This window comes from Ochotona princeps, chromosome 4 (assembly GCF_030435755.1).
Source record: "Ochotona princeps isolate mOchPri1 chromosome 4, mOchPri1.hap1, whole genome shotgun sequence".
In the NCBI taxonomy this organism is placed as follows: domain Eukaryota; kingdom Metazoa; phylum Chordata; class Mammalia; order Lagomorpha; family Ochotonidae; genus Ochotona; species Ochotona princeps.
The window spans coordinates 51,171,330-51,191,817 of record NC_080835.1 but is presented as its reverse complement, the minus strand read 5'-3'; the positions used below and the strand labels follow the sequence as shown (position 1 = coordinate 51,191,817).

Below are 20,488 nucleotides of genomic sequence, written 5' to 3'. Positions count from 1 at the left end.
CTGTTTCAAGTAGGAAAGGAACAGTTTAGATATTCTTTGTGGTCAAATCAATTTTCCAAGAATGGTTAAACCCGGTCCTGAGCTGCATGAGTGCTTCTACGAGGGAAAGACCATTTAGTGATAAAACCCAGGATTTTTTAAAGGAAGCAACTCGCCCAGCCTAGATTTGCAAAAGAGGTGGCCCACAGTTTCACATGCATGCGCATTTGTGCTTTCACTTTAAGTCCTCCTATTTGTCTACCTTACATTTCCGCTTCCTCATCTCTACTGGGGACAAGAACATTGAATAAAAACCAGGAAGCATTCCCATACCAAAGTCAATGATACGGGTCCAGCTTGGTGACTCAAATGGCTAAATTCTCACCTAGCACATGCTGCAATCCAATATGGGTGCTGGTTTGTGTCCCAGGGGCTCCACTTCCTGCTTTTGGCCATTCTCTAGTTCTTTCCCAGGCCATAAATCTTGGGACCCTTCCACTTGCATGACTTCGGATAGGTTCAGCTCTGGCTGTTGCAGCCATTTGGGGAGTGAACCATCAGATGGAAGATCTTTCTGTGTCTCCTATCCATGAATCTGATCTACCTTTCAAATAAAAATAAACCTTAAAAAATCCGATAATGTGTAAATAGAGCACATTATGACAAATTAGGGTCATTTCAAGAATGAGAAGTAGTTTTACATTTAAACACAAGATACTAATGCTGCAACAACAGTTGGAATTTCAGGTTATCATCTAAGTATGTAAACAATTCAACATGTAAAGAATAAGTTCAACATTTTGGAAGAAACTTTAGATATATCCTTTCTTGACCTGGGCACTCATGAGAAAGTTATTGTACTCCATGAAGATGGATTATTCTCCTAAGATCAGAAATAAGCCCACATGTTTGAATATTTCCAAATTCAATTGTTTACATTGAATATGCAAAGCTTATTGTAAGTTACTTTGACAAAGTTGCTTTTTTAAATATATATTTTTATTATTTTTGTATCTGAGGTGAAGGGGGATATTGAGGGAGAATCCCCACCCAGTCTCCCACCCGCCCAGACAAAGTTGTTTTTAAAAAGACTTTAGATTACAACAGGTATTAGGTATGTGAGCATATTAGAACACTTGCATACTGTGGCCACTAGGGGGAAAAACTGCTGGCAGTTTACATGATTAAATGGTTTTTGTATGATAGTTCTACTCCAAAGTATATACCCTACAGAAATGAAACCATGTGCACGTAAGAGCTTATATGTTACTTTATTCCCAATATGCCAAATTGGAAACCAAAATTTCCATGAACTGATGCATAAAGAAAAAATGGTATACTCAAAATGGAATATCATTCAGCCACAAAAAAGGATTGGTGGGCTGCTATGCTACTACAAGAATGAACCTATAGAACATACTAAGTGAAAAGTCAGTAAACAAATTTTTCATAAAATAATTTCATTGAATTTTGAATTGCAGGAATGTGGACAGAACTGGAGGGCATGTTACATGAAGTAAATCAGCCACAGATAGACCAATGCTACAGATTCTCATGTATACACAGGAGCTAGCGCTTATCTCAGGTAAAGAATAAATAGCAGTTACAAGAGCCTGAGGGGGTGTGCAGTCAGAGGAATGGAGCATGGTTCAGGAGTACATAGTGCAGTTAGACAAGGGGAGTGAATTTTAACATCTGTAGCACAACGTCAATGATTGTGCCTTTGAATATTTCAATAGCTAGTAGAGACTAAGATTTCCAAAGGAAAATGTCTGATGTGATATGAATTACTTATTTGATCATTACACATGTGCTTAAATGTATAATTCATGGGGTACACTGTAACAACTATTTTGAATACAAATTATAAAGGTTTTTAGGACACTAAGGGCAGAAGCAACTCTTCAAGGTATTTTCTGACATACAAAACAGGCACCACTACTCTATGGTGTGAAAATTACCTGCTGAAACAATTGGACGCTCACAGGAAAATCATGTGTGTACAAGTGCTACTTGTATTGGATCGTAGAACTAAAATTAACACTGTATGAATTTAGCTATTAACTATGAATAAAATTTGACTTCACAATTTTTATAAACCTTAAATATTAAAAATGGGCCTTCTTAAACATTTTACTGAAGGAATATGAACAGTAAACACAAAGCGTAGCTCATTCATCATACAATTCACATTAAAATCAGTTACTGGGATGGTCAAAGTGGACTAAGGAATGACAATGTCATGGGATTGAAAGGTAAGACCAATGCACAGAATGATGTGAATGGATTTCAAGAGCAGTATACTGAGTCTAAGAGACCTGATACAAAATTGCATCATTATATTTACGTAAGGTTTTAGGACAGTAAATTTAGTCCAAGGCAATTAAAATGCAATGTGATCACTTCTAGAAAGACTGGGCTGTGAACCATAGCTTCTTTCCTAGCTTACTGGATTCTTAGCCCCCGAGTTAAAGACCTGTCAAGAAGGCTCTACTTCTAGAGTCATTGGGAATGTTCAAATCGGAGCCCTTGAGGTCTCAAACCTGAGAGGCTTCCCAGTGGCAGACCCCTCATTTTTATGAGATTGCTCAAGAGGTCAGATTGCACCGAGTTCTCCATTTTGTCTCCAGGAGAGGAATCTGTCCATTCTTAAGAGCTGAGCCTTCAGAGAAATTTCACATGATCACTTTCAGAGGGCAGGAAAGATTTGATAACACTTTACTGCTGTACCTCACACCCAGGTGTGGTTGAAGATTTTTGAAGAAGTTATCTTTCCTACTCACGAAGGCATAAATGAGATAAGGTGGGTCCTGGGACATTGCTCCCTCTCAAAATTGAGTAAGAACACTAACTAGCTAAAAGCCTATTTATTTTGGTTTTGCCATTGTTTCTCCTTATGTTTCCTCCAACAGTGAGTAGTCACCATGAAAGCAGGACTTTTGATAGAACCAAGCCCACGGCCCCTAGATTTTGGTAAGAGCATTTGGTTTGTAGCACATGATCAGTAAGATAAATACCCATCTTCCAGAGAACCCACACTGACTTTAAGGCTTAGTCCTCTATTCAGTAGATTGTTTGCTCCCGAGTATTCCTTTGTTGTTGTTTATGGCCAAATGCCGAGTTTTTGTCTCTGCCTTTGCTTGCTTCTGTGTGCTTCCTAGTCAGACTCAGCTCGTGAGAGGTACCTATATTTCCTCAGAGAATTCCCCTTGCTTGTGGGTGGGGACTATTTTTCCTCATCAGACTGGTAGCTGTATGTTTTCTATTTTACCGGGTCACCTGGAAAATAAGCTGATGTTAGCAGAATGGGACTCCCTGGGAGGACATAATGAGCTTGGTAGCCGTATTCCCCAGTCGACATGGGACATTCCAGCTTTTATACTATGTCTACACCATACACGGGGAATACCAGATGGTTCCCTGACTATGTGACTCAGTTAGGATACAGCTGAGGATGGTTTCTATCACAGTGGGAGCCAGTCTCTTCAAAATTGCCCAAGCTTAGAGCAGGTAAGGTCCTCAGGGTGGAGTTGAGGGTTTTTATGAGTCAGCAGGGCTCTGCTTCAGCAGTCGGAGAGCCCCATCCCGTATCTGCTTGGTCTTCATGCCATAGATGATGGGGTTGAGCATAGGTGGCACAATGAGGTAGAGGTCAGCCAGAAGAATGTGGATGTGTTGGGGTACGTGCTGGCCAAAGCGCTGAGTATAGAATGAGAAGAGCCCTGGGGTGTAGAAGAGAAGGATGACTCCCAGGTGGCTGCCACAAGTGCCAAAGGTCTTAGCTCTTGCCTCCTTGGAGGTAAGGCCAAACACGGCCCGGAGGATGAGTGCATAGGAGACAGCAATGCAGATGGAGTCAGTGCCCACCACCATTGTGGCAGCAGTGATGCCATATATGTTGTTTGGCTTCGTATTTCCACAAGCCAGCTTCACCACAGCCATGTGCTCACAGTAGGAGTGTGCTACCACTCGACTGCAGTATCTCAGCCTTGCCAGCAAACAGGTGAGTGGGGTCATGAGGCCCAGGCCACGAAGCACAGCTGCAGCCCCCAGCTTGCCCACAGACTCTGGTGGCAGCAATGTCCCATAATGCAGGGGCCGGCAGATGGCCAAGTAGCGATCAAAAGCCATTGCTAAGAGGATACCTGACTCTACAGCTGAGAAGCCATGGATAAAGAACATCTGGGCAGCACAGGCACCAAACGCAATCTCAGAGGCATTTGCCCAGAAGAGCCCAAGAAGCTTGGGTACAGTAGTGGTACAGAGCACTAGGTCAATGGCAGATAGCATGCATAGGAGCAGGTACATGGGCTGATGCAGTGCAGGCTCTGAACGTACTACCAGCAGCACTGCCATGTTGCCAAGCACTGCCAGGGCATACATGGAACAGAAGGGAAACGCAATCCAAAAGTGGGATGACTCCAGGCCAGGAATTCCCATGAGCAGGAAGGAAGTAGGGTTCTGATGGCTATGGTTTGTGGGTTGCATGGCTAGGAGGTGGATAGGGAAGACCTCGCTGCCTTGCTCTGAGCCTTAGGATGCCCTGAGAGATGAGGCAGCAGGGATTCATCATCATCTGTTTGAAAGGCAGCAGGAAATATGTGCATGAGACATCATGGAACACATCAGGGATAAGCTTTTAGACCTCTGGGAAATAGAGTAAGGACATGTTACCATTACTGTATCCTAGGCAGTCCTTTCCCCCGTGACTCAGTAGTGTCTGGGTTGTGGTCTGGAGGCCGAGTAGTTGCAGTACCCTCCCCCTTCTGAGTGCTGACCAGTCACTGACACTGTGCACATATTTTTCCTTTCTGTTTCATCATTCTTTCCTTCTGTTTCTTGTTTTCTGAATACTCTCCTCCTCGAATTTTCATCACCCCTCCTGGGCTCAAGCCTCAGAGGATTTTCTGTTTGTGGTGGCTGAAGAATCAGGCAGAGACTGTACCTGCAGTGTCAGGATACATTTAAATAACACAATGGATGTTTGATTATGAAGAACTGGACTATTGTAATTACATAGGGGAAATCAGTGGTGGGGAGGAAATTTGGGAAGGGGGTGAGGGAAACCCCAGAGCCTATGAAATTGTATCATGAAATTAAACAAAGGATTAGGGACAGAGATTGAGAGTAGGGGAAACTTGTGAAATGGTATAGTGAAAAATCCCAGGGCTCAGTGCAATGGCTCAGGGGCTATATCCTCTTCTTGCATGTGCTGGGATTTCGTGTGGGGCCGGTTCACATCCTGGCTGCTCCACTTCCCATCCAGGCTCCCTGCTTGTGGTCTGGCAAAGAGGATGGCCCAAAGTTTTGGGAACTTAAGTACATATGGGAGACCCAGAATCAGCTCCTGGCTTTGGATCGGTTCAGCTACAGTCATTGTGGCTACTTGGGGAGTGAACTGGCAGATGGAAGATCTTACTCGGTCTCTCCTTTTCTCTGTAAGTCTGCCCTTCCAATAAAAGTAAATCTTAAAATGTCATTTAATAAATGAACACTCTGGTTGACTGAGCATGTGATCGTCTGTAGACAGTACTGTGCAAAATGCAAAGCTGTACTCCTAAGACAAAGACACACATCGACATGCATTTCTGGAGTGTCTGTGCTCCACGCCAGAAAAAGGAAATTGGAGCACAATGAGCTAAACAAGCAAATGGACAGCCATGCTTTTCCCTGCCCCTTTTCCATCCTGTTAGAATTCTGAGCTACTACTCAGCTTTTTTTTCCATCTCTGATCTAGAGGCCATATAGAATAATGACTGCAAGCTTCTCTTGCATCTGACCTTTCACAGATAGGAACATGAAGTTTGAGGAGCACATAAGAGTACCATGTGCCTAGATTCTAGGAAAAATGACAAGACTGAATTCTAAGCCTTGGATTTTCAGTTTCTGGCTCTTCCGTTAATATTTAAGAGGGAATACATGAATGCTCAGGATGAGGTCACACAGAATTTGGGAGATCATGTAAGCTAGGAGGTGGATTACCATCATTAGGCTTCAAAGGCTTTGCCACCAATTCCATCTACTTTAGTTCTGGGGGTGAGCAGCACATTTGCAGAACTCTCCAGGGTGAAAGGAAATAGCCAGAGATCCTTACAGCCTTCTTCACTGTCCATACTCCGATGTTATTCTCAAACTCAAATCATTTCCCTCCCAAGATCAGGTAGAACAACTACCACTTGCCTCCAGGACTCCCCAAGTGTAACAACTATTTCATGGCTCTCATCTCTCCACCATGTTCTAAATTATTCTCAGTTTTTAGAAATCTTACCTAAAATAGGATATTTTCAAAATGTCATGGGAAGTGAATTAAAAGATGCTTACTTTGGTACCAAAAAACCTGAAGTCTGTGCCTAGCTTTCCTAAGAATTTTCCATGAACTTCTTGAGGACCCTTTGTGTGTGAGCATGGAAGCTCCAGTTCCAGGAGCAGTGCTGTCATGCGGTGAGGATGAAGCTCTTCATCTTTGGAGGTGCTCAGGAGCATCTGGGCTCTACCTGCCAAGTATTCAGCACCAATTAATGGGGAACATCAGCAGTGGGAGCTCAGCTCCAAATCTGGATTCACAACTCAACAACTGTCATCTTGGTTAAGTCCCCTAAACCTTAGCTTGCTTCCTGCTCTGACCTGGAAAGCTCGACTCCAGTCTGTGGCACACAGCAGGGGTCACAAATTCATTTTTTAATCCCTTTAATGTGATAACACAGCTCAGGAAGAAAATTCTTATTGGCAGTGAGGTCTATGGTGTCTTCAGAGTGTCCATCAGAAAAGTTGAGCACACAAACTTACCATGTTTGGGGCAAAGAGTGATAGGGCAGTCTCAGATCATGCAGGGCTAGAGAGTGTGCAGAAGATGATCTCGAGTATTTATGCTATTTTATGGCCATAGCCTAGATAATGATTCCCCACGTATGAGGACACTTAAAGAGACCTCTGGGATGCTACGAAGAGTCAGCAATTCAAAGCTAGGAACTTGGGACCTTGACTGGGGAGAGAGGGAGATAGGATAGCAGAGAAGCCAGAGAATTCAGTGTGAGTACTGTCTGTTTTCTGTTATAATAATAGGGTACTGTGGACTTGGTAAGAAGAGATGGGGCTGTGATTCTGGAGACTCAGAAATCCAAGCCAACGGGGCCCCATTTGGTGATGGCCTCATCATGACAGAGTGAGAGGGCAAGTAAGCACATGTTAGGCATACCGACATGGGGCTAAACTCCTTTCTGTTAGGACCTGCTGCCCTGATTGATCAATTCATTGATCAATATGGGCAGAGCCTTTGTGGTCTAATCACTTTAAGGATTTTTAGTTGAAAATTAGCTGCAGAAGAGGAGAGAAAATCTGCTATCCACTGGTTCACTTCCTAAATGGTTGGAACAGCTGGTCTGGACCAGACTGAAGACAGGAATACAGAGCTTATGCCAGGTGTCCCACATTAATTTCCCAGGCACATGAGCAGGAAGCAGCAGCAGAAGCAGAGCAACCAGAATGAGTGGGTGTTCATATAGGATGCCAGGATTGCAGGCAGAGGCTTAAGCTGATATACCACAACACTAGCACCCCCACCCCATTTTTGGTTAGTTTTTCAAGATTTGAAGGTCTGAATGGAAGTGGAATCCTCCCATATTGCCGGAGCCCAAACACTTGGATCATCTACTGCTTTTTCCAAGCCATTAACAGGGAGGTGGACTGGAAATGGAGCAGTTGGGATATGAACTGGTGCCCATATGGGGTGCTGATGTCTAAGTTGTATGCACTATGCCACAACTCGAGCCCCAGCCAATTCCATTTCTTCACAAAGGTGCTAAGAATGTTATGTTAGAGGATACCATTTTCAATAAATAGTGTTGGAAAAACTGAGTACATACACAACAATGTAATTAGATTGCCACCTCTCACCATATAAAGCCAACTGGATAGGAGTCAGAGACTTAAATGTAAGACATGAAACAATGAAATTGTTGTAACAGAAAACTCTACAAGACATTTGTGTATCCAATAGTTTTTGGGTAGGACTCTCAAAACGAAGGCAACAGAAACAAATCTAGATGAATGGGGTTACAAACTCAGACGCTTCTGCACAGCAAAGGAAATAAGTAGCTTACGAAGTATTTCTGTCAATGTCTCTTATCTCACAAAGCATTTATATTCCAAATGTATCAGGACTTCAGCAAAATTATAAGCCAATTCAATTAAGACATAGGTTAAGGACCTGGATAGTCCAATTGAGCAGAAGTGGCCAATATGTAAAAATGTTTCTAGCCATATTGGAAATGCAAATTAAAACCAGGTATCATCCCATCCCTATTAGAATGACTTATCCAAGAGTAATAAATGCATCAGAGAACATGGAGAAAGAGGAACTCATACCGTTGGCATGAATGCTATGTATGACCAAGTAGAAAGCAGCATGGGTATTTCTTTGAAAATTAGGAGTAGAACTTCCATATAAACTCAGCAATCCCACTACTGGGCATGGATCCCAACGACACAAAATCATTGCAAAGAAGTACCTGTTCCATGTTTACTGCAACAATGTTCACAATAGTCTAATCAAACAAGGTACCATTACCATATGAACGGATACATTAAATGCAGCAGGCATAATGAAATACTGTTCAAAGATTGGCAGCAAAATAAGTAGACATCTTGCTGAATAAAAAAACATCGCTGTTCTCCATCACATGTGGGAGCTTAAAGAAAGCTTCAATTTGAGCACAGAATGAAGATAACAATCACTAGAGGTTTGGGGTTTGAGGGGTAGAGTGGATTTGGGTAACAGGTACCAAGTCAGAGTGATCGAAGTTCCTAGTATTACACAACATGGTTGGGCAACTATAGTTCCCAGCAGTATAATATGTTAAATAGAACAAATGGAAGAAAACTTAAGCCTTGAATCAAGTAATGTCAAAGAAGGAATTATATTATCCTACTTTAAGAAACATGGTTTGCATGTATTAAAATAGTTTAAGAGCCAACATTTCAGTTAGGATAAATTCAAGAGATCTGTTCTACAACACTGTACTCAAATAATATATTGTGTTTTTGAAAATTGCTAAGAGTTGTGTTCTTACAGCAAAAGTAAAGAGATAATACATGGAATTAGCTTGACTTGTTTCACAAGGTATGTGTATTTCAGTATAATTCGTGCATGATAAATGTATATTGATTAGGGAAAATTAGGAAGTGATAGAGAAAATAAGATGGGATAGAAAACATGGGATGAATGAAGGTATCCAATTATGAAAAGAAAATATATAAACACAAAAGTTCAATATAAGGTGGCTATGATGGGCATTTGAGATGATATTTGCACAAGGATTTTTAAACTTTTTGAAAGACAGAAACAGGAGAGACTGATCTTACATCTGCTAGTTTACTTTCCAGACGACTACAACAGCCAAGACTGGGTCCAGGCTGGAGCCAGGAGCCTGATCTCCCATCCAGGTTTCCCACATGGATGCCAGAGGTCCAACAGTTTGGACTATTCTCTGCTGCTTTTCCAGGGATAGAAGCATGGATTCTGGATGGGAAGTGGCATAGCTAGGACCCAAACTGGCATCCATATGGAATACCAACATTGCAGGTAGTGGCTTAACCTGTTGAGCCACAATACTGGCACCTTAAGTCTGGGTCTTGAATTGTTTGAAGGGGCATGCAGTTGTAGGATGACAGTGATGGAAGCAGAACAGCAATGCAGACCTTGACATGCAGAACACTCGATGAATTTGAGGCACATAAGGCTGATCACTGAATTGGGTAACTGAGATAGGTGAATTTTGAGAAGTAGTCAAGGTCCAAGATAAAGATGCTGCTTCAGCCTTAAGTAAGCCTGGGTTTTATTTGAATTATGAAACTTGTTGGAAGACCTGCACATAATTTGTTATTTTTATTTTATGAGTTCCATAGGCTCTGAGATTCCCGAGCCCTCCCCCATATTGATTTCCTCCATATTATCACAGTAGTACAGTTCATAACCAGTCATAATGCCATCTATATGGGCATGGACCATGCTGAGGCCAGCATCTTATTGTCCAGATAAACTCAGTTTCGTTGGGAGACCATCCTTGGTCTGAAAGTATAGGTGGCAGAATATCCCTTCCAATGAAAAGTCAAATTCAGCAACAGGAAGAAATTTACGACATTCTGAAGTTAATTGACATGGTATTGAGTGAACAATGTGTTAGAAAATGCAAGTTCTTAACCACATCCTGTAACTACTTCATTGACATTCAATTTTAGTTTATATATAACTGACTGCTGTAAACCTTAAAATGGTTATAGGATACTATTCAGCTTTCTTGTGTCTTCTTCATATTTATATTTAGCAGCATATAGTATTCAAGTACGATTTTTACTGAACGTTGTGAATTTTAGGATAGTCCAAACAAGCTTATAATTCTAACAAGCCTTATGTTAACGACTGAGGAGCAGAACAATTTTAGGAGGGGTGTGCAGAGAAATCTTCAATACCTTAGTGACGAGTAACTGATCTTTGTGTCCTACCTAGTAAGGTATATGGGAGTCCAAGCTGACTTATTCTTGTCTGTTCTAAGCTTTCCTTATTGGTCTCTGTATCTGATCTAATTTTGGGGGCTCCGGAGTGACCCTGATGGTCATTGCAAGAAAAGGTGGGGATCCAAAGTTGGAACTAAGTAATGACCAGAGAAAGTTCCTCTCCTGAGTCCTGAAAGAAGTTTATCATTCTTCTGTTTTTGAGGACCACTTGAGGTTCCTGGGCGTTCCGATGTCATTAGACCCCGTGAGGAGGGTTCTGGGCTTCTTCCATTCTGTGTGGGAGATCTGATAGGGAATGGTTGACCTCAGAGTTCTCAACCTATGAGGGCACTCCAATTCCCTGTGATCTCCTTGGCAGTTGGGATATAGTCCTTGGTACCCATACTGATAGTCCTTGGTGAAGTACCGGGAGTCTCTGGGGTTAGGATTCAAGCCTCCTCCTGTCCTCCCATTCCACTCCGGGGTCCCCTCCTACTATATGTATATGATCTCCTGTTAAGAGGCTATCAGGATTGCTCTTGGATCCCACTGTATGTCTTTAGACCTGCACAGAATTTTTTATTATATGGTAACTTGAATGTTAAGAGATTTGCTCTGGGTAATAGGTAAGCGATGAAGGTGAGAGATGTTGGTTCAAAAGTCATTAAAACTGGACTAAATGATGGTGGCTTGGACCAGAGTGACAGCAGTTAGACAATGCCTAGTGATTACACTTGGGGTAAACTTGGAAGTTGTAATAAAAAGGATTCATTATTGGATTGATTGAATGAGGAACTAGGTGCACTGGGAGGAAAAGGGGAATCATTGTTTTGAACACCTTCACTTAGAAATGTATGCTACTCAAATAGATGTCAGAAGTTAGTCATTCTTTGCTGTTTGAGTGATTATTTCAGTATTTCCCATGGTGTTGTTACTCAGGTATTCAAGTTTTGGTTTAAGATGGTAGATATAGAAGCTATAAAATGCTAGGTATTTGCATAACTTATGCACATTCTCCCATTATTCACCTCTAGATTATGTTGACACCTAATGTGATGTAAATGCTGTGCAAGTAGTTATGATGCATTTTTAGGCAGTAAGAAGTTTGTAAATGTTCAACATACATGAAATTTTCGTAACATTTTCAATCTTCAGTTAGTTGAATCCATGTATGCAAAACCCATGTATACAGAGGACTGACTGTAATTACCAGTTTAAGGGAAGTATATGAGTTGAAGATACACATCTGGGAGACAAAGCATAGCCAGGTAGAGCTACAACAAATAGAGACACCTAAAGAATGAGTATGGACAGACTAGTCACCAAGGCTGGGAAGATCTGACAATGTTGATCAAGTACAAGAAAATTTGGAGTATTCAGGAGATTATAAAGTAGGAAGTGATGAGCTACTCATTGCTATCACATGGCTCAGTAAGATGTAGTGTAAGAATGGATCTGCTTGATTAATGGTGCTAGGAATATTGGGACACCCCCATGAAAGACAATAAAGTTGGGTCCTTACAATAGACTATGTAAGTCAAATGGATTAGATTAGATGATATAACATTAGAAAACTCAGAAGTAAACCAGAAAAAAGCATCATGACTTTGGCTTTGGTAATAACCTACATGAACTTTGGCTATGATACTCAAACTGTAGGTAGTGAAAGCAAAGTTGGACTTCATCAAAATTAAACTTTAAGAACACTATCCAGAAAATAGAAAATAGTTGTGTAGATTGCAGTTCCAATAAAATAAACCATATTATCCAGACTAACACAATCTCCTGAACTCAATTTAAAAATGGTATATAAATGGCCCAAAACATTAAGATACCAATCACCAATCACTTACATAAGCATGCTAATGATAAAAGCAAATCTTTGAGAATGAAAGTAAGAGATCAGTTTTAGAGACAGCCCTAGTACGTTTAGAAAACAGGATGAAGGAAAAAAATCTGACCCAAACTACCATTCACAAATCAAGTCACTTAAGGCTTAAGTGGAAATAGCCAGTGTGGAGAAGCAGTTATTCCTGGAGTCAGCCAACACTATGCCCCGAGGGAGGGGTAATTGATGCGGGAATAGGTTCTATAAGAAGCGAGACACAGAAATCCCAGAAGACTGGACACAGGGACCAGGATCCCCTGAAATAGCCTCTAAAGAAACCAGGGCTGTCACTGGGCCTTTGCATGTTCCGCAGGGACAGTGCCTGCTGTTTCTGTTGGGAGAAGAGTAGCCAAACACAATATAAAGTCAGATTCCTTTTCCAACTTGGTCTTTTTCATTCTTCATGCTAAAAGGAGGATGGTTTTACTTCTTCCCAAAGCCTACAGAAGTGAATCAAGCCTCATGACAAGGGGTGAGAGCACCACAGGCGTGGCAAAGGGAGACAACGATGAAGAATACGTGGGGTAAAAACACTACACACAATTCAGATGGGGAGCCAGCAGGCCAGGGAAGGATGCCTCTCCTGGGGTCAGCTGGCTCCCAGGGGCTGGAACATATTGCCCATGTCAGGGGAATCAGGCCCTGGCCTGAACTGGGGTAGATGAGTAAACAAGAATCAAGGTCAAGTCTAACTGAAAAGCAGAAGAGCTACCAAAGATGGAGTGGAGACTGGACAAGGAAGTGTTCAGTGTTGTAGGGGGCAGGCTTCTTCCAGGGACTGAGCCACAGAATCACAGAGCAGGCTGCTTGCCTGTGTGTCCCTTCGCAGTCCCAGCTAATTTCGATTTGTCTCAGGCTTTGTCTTCTTCCCATTCTGAGTTTTGATTTTCTACCTCTCCATTTAACAGCTCTCTATATCAAATACTTGGATTTTCTGTCAGCTTCACAACCGCCCATTCTACAAGTATCAGGAGAACCCCCCTTGCTTAAAAGGAGCTGGTGCTCCTCTCTGTTGCACATCAAGGAGCCTATCTACAAACTTACACTGAACCTGCGTCTCCCAGGTATACTTAGTTTAATAACCCAGATCATTTTAGCCACATCCTTGTAACTGTTCGTTTCTCTACTGCATGTTTTGGCCCCACCTCAGTTGCAGATGCAGTGAGATCTTAGAAAAAAAATCCTGAAATAAGAGTTAGAAAGGAGAGGTCAGGTGTTCTTGTCTAGCGACAACTTCAACAACTAATTTTGTCTCTTCCCCCCCAACTTTCAGGCAGAACCCTGAAGTCCTGCAGGAGGAATTGGGCAATGTAGGATTTAATCTGGATCTGCTGTTCACTTCTATGACTATTTAAAGACTCAGTTTCCCAAATCCAACAGTCTTTGTTTCTCTCAGTATAAAGGTATAGTCCATCAGGTAGGTAACAATATTGAGTACTCTCTAGTATAGAGTACACCACTTGTGGGGAGAAAAAAGCCATTGGCTTCTTTTTGCCATTGTATGGCACCTTGATTATGAAAGTAGGAAACATGTAGGGATGACATGTAAGAACATGGCACAGCACTCATGCCAAGCAGATCCAAGGGCACTGGATAGAAGATCCAATAGGCAAACTCCTCTGTGAGTAGAACTAGAAGTATTTTAAGGTTGAAGCAGGAAAATCAGCATCCAGTAAGTTGCCAGATATTGTGAGCCTTTTTAAAAAATTTTTACTAATTATATTGCATTATGTGACAGTTTTATAGGTACTGGGATTCCCCCACCCCTCTCCACACCCTCCCCCCATGGTGGATTCCTCCACCTTGTTGCATAACCACAATTCAAGTTCAGTTGAGATTTTTTCATTGCAAGCCTATACTAAGCATAGAGTCCAACATCTTATTGTCCAGATAAGTTCATTGGCTTGTTGGGGAGACCTTCTCTGGTCTGAAGGTAGAGCCAGCAGAGTATCATCCCGATTAATTAAAAGCCCTGACATAACATCAGCAACAGTTTATAACGTTATGGAATTAATTGACATAGTATTGAGTAACCAATATGTTAAAAAAATGCAAATTCTTAACCACATCCTGTGACTACTTCATTGACATTTCAATTTTACTTTATATACAACCAGGTTCTATACATCTTTTTAAAAATATTTTATTGCATTTCATTTTATAACAGTGTTTCATAGGCTCTGATGTTCCCCCATCCCCTCTCCGAGCCCTCCCCCCATGGTGGATCGCTCCACCTTATTGTAGTATTACAGTTCAAATCCAGTTTTGCTTCTTCCCATGCAAGCATGTGCCATGCATCGAGTCCAGTATCTTATTGCCCAGGAGTTCATTGACATGGTATTGAGTGACTGATATGTTAGACAATGCGAATTCTTAACCATATCCTGTGACTACTTCATTAACATTTCAATTATAGTTTATATACAACTGGCTTCTATCTTAAATTGGCTATAGGATGCTATTCAGCTGTCTCATGTCCATTTTCATTTTAGTATTTAGTAGTTTATTGTGTTGAAGCGTAATTTTTACTAAACTTGGGCAGATTTTAGGATAGTCTAAACTGGCTTATACCTTTAGCAAGGCATGTGACACCCGTTGAGGCATAGAACATTGTTGGGAGGAGTGTGCAGAGAAATCCTCCATACCCTAGTTAGAGTAGTTTACTTCCGTGTCCTACCTAGTGAGGACTGTGTGAGTCCCCACTGATCGTTTCCTGTCTAGTTCTAAGCTTTCCTTGTTGTTCTCTGTCTATTCTAATTTTTTGTTGTTGTTTGTGGTTTTGTTTTGTTTTGTTTTGAGGGGGTTCCAGGGCAACCCTGATGGTCATTGCAAGAGAGGGTGGGGATCCAGTATTGGAACTAAGTGAGGACCAGAGAAAGCTCCTCTCCCTGGTCTCGGAGGAAGTTTTTGTTCTTCTGTTTCTGTAGACCGCTCAGGGCTCCTGACCGTTGTTCCTGTGACACTGGGCTCTGCGAGGAGGGATTTGGACTTCTTCTATCCCATGTGGGAGATTCATTGTGAGCCTTTTTGAAAATTTATTGAAAAGGCAGATTTACTCCCCAAATGGCTGCATTGGCCACAGCTGAGGATCCAAAGCCAGGAGTTTTCTCCAGGTCTCCCAGGTGGGTGCAGAGCCCCAAGGATTTGAACCATTCTCCACTGCTTTCCCATGCTATAAGCAGGAAGCTGGACTGGAAATAGAACAGCTGGGACTTGAACTGGCACCCATATGGATTGCTGGTGATTGCAGGTGGAGGATTAACTAGTTGAGTCATTGCAGCAGCTACTATTGCCAGGCATTTTAAACGAAAGAGTCAAGTTTGATGTGCAAGAACAAATTAGACACACAGGAAGTAAGGGAGACAAGTCAGGGAAGAGGAAGGCCTGCTTGAATTGGACATGTATTCACCAAGGATAAGAGTGGCAACATCTCAAATAAGAGGTACTATATTGATGTCATGGTTATTGTGGTGATAAGTATTAAAAATATAGCTCTGGCATGGGGTTGTTTATACTATCTATCCTAAAGCAGAGACTTACTAAAGCAGAGACCTAAAAAAAAAAGGTAAAGAAACACGTTAGAGAAGTTCTAACAAATTGATGGTAGGTTTTGTAGACTAAGTGCGGGGACAATCTCAGTCTGGACCATGGTGTATTCTATAATAGCAAAGGAGGAACAAGTTTCTACAGAAGTCACTCATGCATCCTTTTAAAAAAGTGCTTATTCAGCACCAATTGTGTTCAGTAGATTGAGTAGAGAAGTAATAACCCTTGTATTGAAAGCCTTCACAATCTGGTGACTACGCCACCCCCATGTGTCCAATCATTTTCATTGTTATTGGACTTGGTGCATTAGCAAGCCCTGCTTGAAGTGGTTGAACATTGCCTGGAGGAATCTTAGGTGGTTCCACTCTGTAGTAGAAGCTTGTTTATGGAAGAAAGGAGGATCTATGTTGATTAGGAACTTAGGTTGGTAAGGTAATGACGGTAAGAACAGTAAATGTTTTAAGTGAAGTTTTGCATAGAGCAGAATGATACATTCTTTCTAAAGTTGCCTTTGGCCACATGCAGACAGAAGAATGCTTGCTCCATCTCGTACCTGTATACAGTTGCTTTGTTACGTTGATATTTAACATCAAGACTACTCAATGACTTTAACCACCTTGACAGCAAAGCCCACACATAAGCTTCCATTAAGTGTAAAGATCGTTTTATTTTCTTTCAAGGTCTAAAAATGGGAACAAGTGCTAATCCTCACAAATGAGTTTAGATGGATACATGCTGCAATTTTGTGATATTGACACTCCAGTGGAGCCTCACGAATACCAGACGTGAGTAGCAGCCTTCTCAGTGGCCATGTCCGCCTACAACTTCACAAGCCACCCAGCAGCCTTCTTGTTGATGGGGATCCCAGGCCTGGAGCACCTACACGTTTGGATTGCTATTCCCTTCTGCCTGGCCTACACAGTGGCCCTGCTTGGCAACTGTAGCCTCCTTTTCATCATTGCTGCTGATGCAGCCCTGCATGAGCCCATGTACATTTTTCTGGCCATGCTGGCATCCATCGATTTGGTCCTTTCTTCTTCAACACTGCCCAAAATGCTTGCTATTTTTTGGTTCAGACATCGAGAAATCAAGTTCTATGCTTGTCTGATCCAGATGTTCTTTCTCCACTCCTTTGCCATCATGGAGTCAGCTATGCTTTTGGCCATGGCCTTTGATCGCTATGTGGCCATCTGCAAGCCATTGCATTACACCACAATCCTGACAGGGCCCCTCATCACCAAGATTGGCATGGCCACAGTGGTCCGGGCTGTGACACTGATGACTCCACTTCCTTTTCTGCTCAGACGCTTCCACTACTGCCGAGGCCCAGCCATTGCCCATTGCTACTGTGAACACATGGCTGTGGTAAGACTGGCATGTGGGGACACCCGCTTCAACAATGTCTATGGCATTGCTGTGGCCATGTTTATTGTGGTTTTGGACTTGCTGTTTGTCATTCTGTCCTACATCTTTATTCTCCAGGCGGTTCTGCAACTTGCCTCTCAAGAGGCCCGCTACAAGGCATTTGGAACGTGTGTATCCCACATTGGTGCCATCTTGGCCTTCTACACACCGGTGGTCATCTCTTCAGTTATGCACCGCATGGCCCGCCATGCTGCCCCACATGTACATATACTTCTTGCCAATTTCTATCTGCTCTTCCCACCCATGATCAATCCCATAATCTATGGTGTGAAGACCAAACAAATTCGTGACCGAGTCTTAGGATTTTTGTTGAGGAAGGATGTGTAAAACAATGAAGGACAGGTGGGAATGGAGGTGGTAGGTTGCATGCTGAAGTTGGGAATAGAGCCGGATATCATGAGAAATGAAGGGTTGCCAGATTCTGCAGGCTGTTTTTCTTGTGTAATGAAGTGATCCTAAAATACAGTAGAAATCTTTCATGTGCTGGTTCAGTCTCCATGGTAGAAGCTGGACTCCAAAACCATCCCCAAAACCAGGAATTATGAGCTTTTTCCAGGTCTCCCACATGTGTGCATCCTTCTTTCCCAGGAATATTAGAAAAGCTGGATAGCAAGTAGAGCAGCCAGGACTTTTTTATGCCATATGGGATTCTGGCATTGGCTTTACCCACTTTGCCACAATGCTGACCCCTGAAAGACAAGATATCTAAATTTACATTAGTTTGAGATTTCTAGGAGATGGACACTTAAGGGTATTAACTAGACATTCTTCCTTTTTTTTTTTTTTAACCATTCATGGTCACTGGCATAATTCTCCCAAATCTACATAAAATTGCAGTTTGTGGTTTAATTTTTGGTTTTTAATCTTACATAGTTATGCTACAAAGGGCCAAAGGCTATAGGGAAGTGGGTAAGACCATTGTTTCTATACTAATTTTCCCCCCCTGTATCTGGGTTCAGGGGAGAGACAAAGGGAGAAGCCCGCCCAGCCTCCCACTCACCCCAGGTCCCCAATGTAGGGTATGCTCCAACAGTCCTGCTCAAGCAGTTTTGATAGTTCAGCTGTTCTGAATTGCTGCCAATATTGCTTTTCCAAGCATGATGAAATCTATTCATAATCCACTGGCTAACAGTCTCTCCATGATTGGGGTTCTGAGATCAGCAGTTCAGTTGGAGGGATCTCCAAATAAACTTTGAGGTGATTCCAGACCTGACTCTTGCTTGTGCTTGCCAGTACAAGGGCCGGCACAGTACATCGCCCCAATCAGCTTATACACATGCTGGTCATTGCAATTGATGGGTCATTTCTGTTTCCAGCCCTGTTTTCCACGTGAACCAATGGGTGCTGCAGTCCAGCCCGATCCTGCCGACTTCATACTCAGTCCTCATGCAAACCAGTGGGAGCCTGCCCCCTACCCTGGTTCCCATGCTTGCCACTATGTACCACAGACTTGTTCAGTCCCACATCCCATTTTAGCTCTGGTATATGTAAATTGGCATTGAAGCCTAGTTCAACCCAACCTGCTCTACTGTCCAGCCCACACACATACTTGCGGGTGCCTTTTTGTCTAGCCACCCCTGCCCCAATCCTGGTTTTATGCTTCTCTAGTGAAAGTGGTAACCCAAGAGGGAGGTGCCCACTTTTTCCCTCCTAGGCCACTCCCACACCCTGATTATGCAATCTCCATGTGGTTCTGCAGTTTACCTTGACAGATTTAGCCTCCAGTGCCAGCTTCTGCCAGCTGATGCTGTGGCAAAGCCCAACCAACCCTCACCCACTCTAATTTTTGCTTGCACCAGTCGGAACAGTGATCCCAACATGGCTTCTCCCTGATCTAGCTCACATGAGGCCCACAGGTGTTGTAGCCCTGCGTGGTCTGGTCTGCTCCCATCCTAACTCACGCTCTTTAGTGGGAGTGATTGTCCAGCAGGGGAGCCCACATTCCCCCTACCAGCTTTGCCCCCTCCCTCCCTGGTTCTCACGTGTGCTGGTTGGGCGCTGCAGCCACATCTGGTACGGCTCACCTCACCTTGGCATTCTGTAACATGCACTGGTTTGTGTTGTGACCGAACCTGGCCTGTTCTGGTGCTCAATTTTACCAGCAGGTGATGTAAACTGGTTCAGCCTGGTCTGTCCTCGACCTATGCCAAATTATGCCAGTGGGTATCTTTCTCTGATCTGGTCTGGGTTGCTCCCTATAGTGGTTTTTGCGCTCACCTGCAGGAATTGTGTCCTGATAGACGAATTTCCTAAGCTCCTCAATCAAAACCTCTCCCTATGCCAGATCTTGTGCATACTAGTGGGTCCATGGGCCAGCCCTACCTAGTCCACCTCCTGTCCTGTCAGTAACAGTGGTCTTTCCTGGCTGGCCTTCAACCCATTCTGGTTCTTACTGTTGGATGTTTCAGCCCAGCCATGGCTCGTCCATGCCCAGCACTGCTCACACATGGCTCAGTAGGGTCAGAGACCTAGCCTCGCCAATCCTACTTCTACCCAGGCTCTCCAGAGCACTAATGGTGCTGGTGTCTAGTCCAGCTAGGTGTACCCAGCTCCAGTTCACACTTGTACCAAGGGAGACTGCAGCCATATTTAGACCAGAACGCAGCACCCACTCTGGACGTTGCACTCTCACATGGGAACCCCAACCCAGTTAGGGTGTACTGCCACAGCTTGCCAGCTGAGCTTATTCCCAGCCCCAGATTATGCATGTACCAGTGGTTGCTCTGCCAGTTGGCATAGCTCCTCACCTGTCTCAGCCTTTTCCGTTGTTGCTGTGACCTAGTATCCCTGGCTCATACAGACCAGTTGGTGTAAGAACCTAGTTCAGCATGACCTGTGCTCCATCCCAGTTTCTGCTCTTCCTTGTGAGCTGAGGTTTGCTCTGTTCTGCCCGGTCCACCCCAAATCCTATTTTAGGATGCACATTTGGGTGCTGTTGTCTTCATCTGCCCAGACTGTTGTCAGTTCTTTTACTCGTAAGTGATGGCAGGTTCCATGGTCACACTTAGTTCAGCCCATCACCACCCCAGCTCATGAGCTAACTAGTGGGACTTGTATTTCCCTTATATTTCCAAAGCATTTGGCCCACACTTCCTCCATAGAATCTACCCCCGGTCCTAGTTCTTGCGCGTGCTGGTTAGTGTCTTGACCCTGCCAAGT

At 43.1% G+C, this 20,488-nt stretch overlaps 2 protein-coding genes across 2 annotated transcripts; one reads left to right on the top strand and one right to left on the bottom strand.

The window, feature by feature from the left end:
* Nucleotides 1–3,519: 3,519 nt before the first annotated feature.
* Nucleotides 3,520–4,467, bottom strand: LOC101534807 (olfactory receptor 52P1-like). Its single transcript, XM_004590059.2, has one exon. The coding sequence runs from the start codon at nucleotides 4,465–4,467 to the stop codon at nucleotides 3,520–3,522; it is 948 nt and encodes a 315-aa protein (XP_004590116.1).
* Nucleotides 4,468–16,711: 12,244 nt separating this feature from the next.
* On the top strand, nucleotides 16,712–17,656 carry LOC101525682 (olfactory receptor 52K2). The gene has a single exon (XM_004589945.3). The coding sequence runs from the start codon at nucleotides 16,715–16,717 to the stop codon at nucleotides 17,654–17,656; it is 942 nt and encodes a 313-aa protein (XP_004590002.2). The 5' UTR covers nucleotides 16,712–16,714.
* The last annotated feature ends 2,832 nt before the right edge of the window (nucleotides 17,657–20,488 follow it).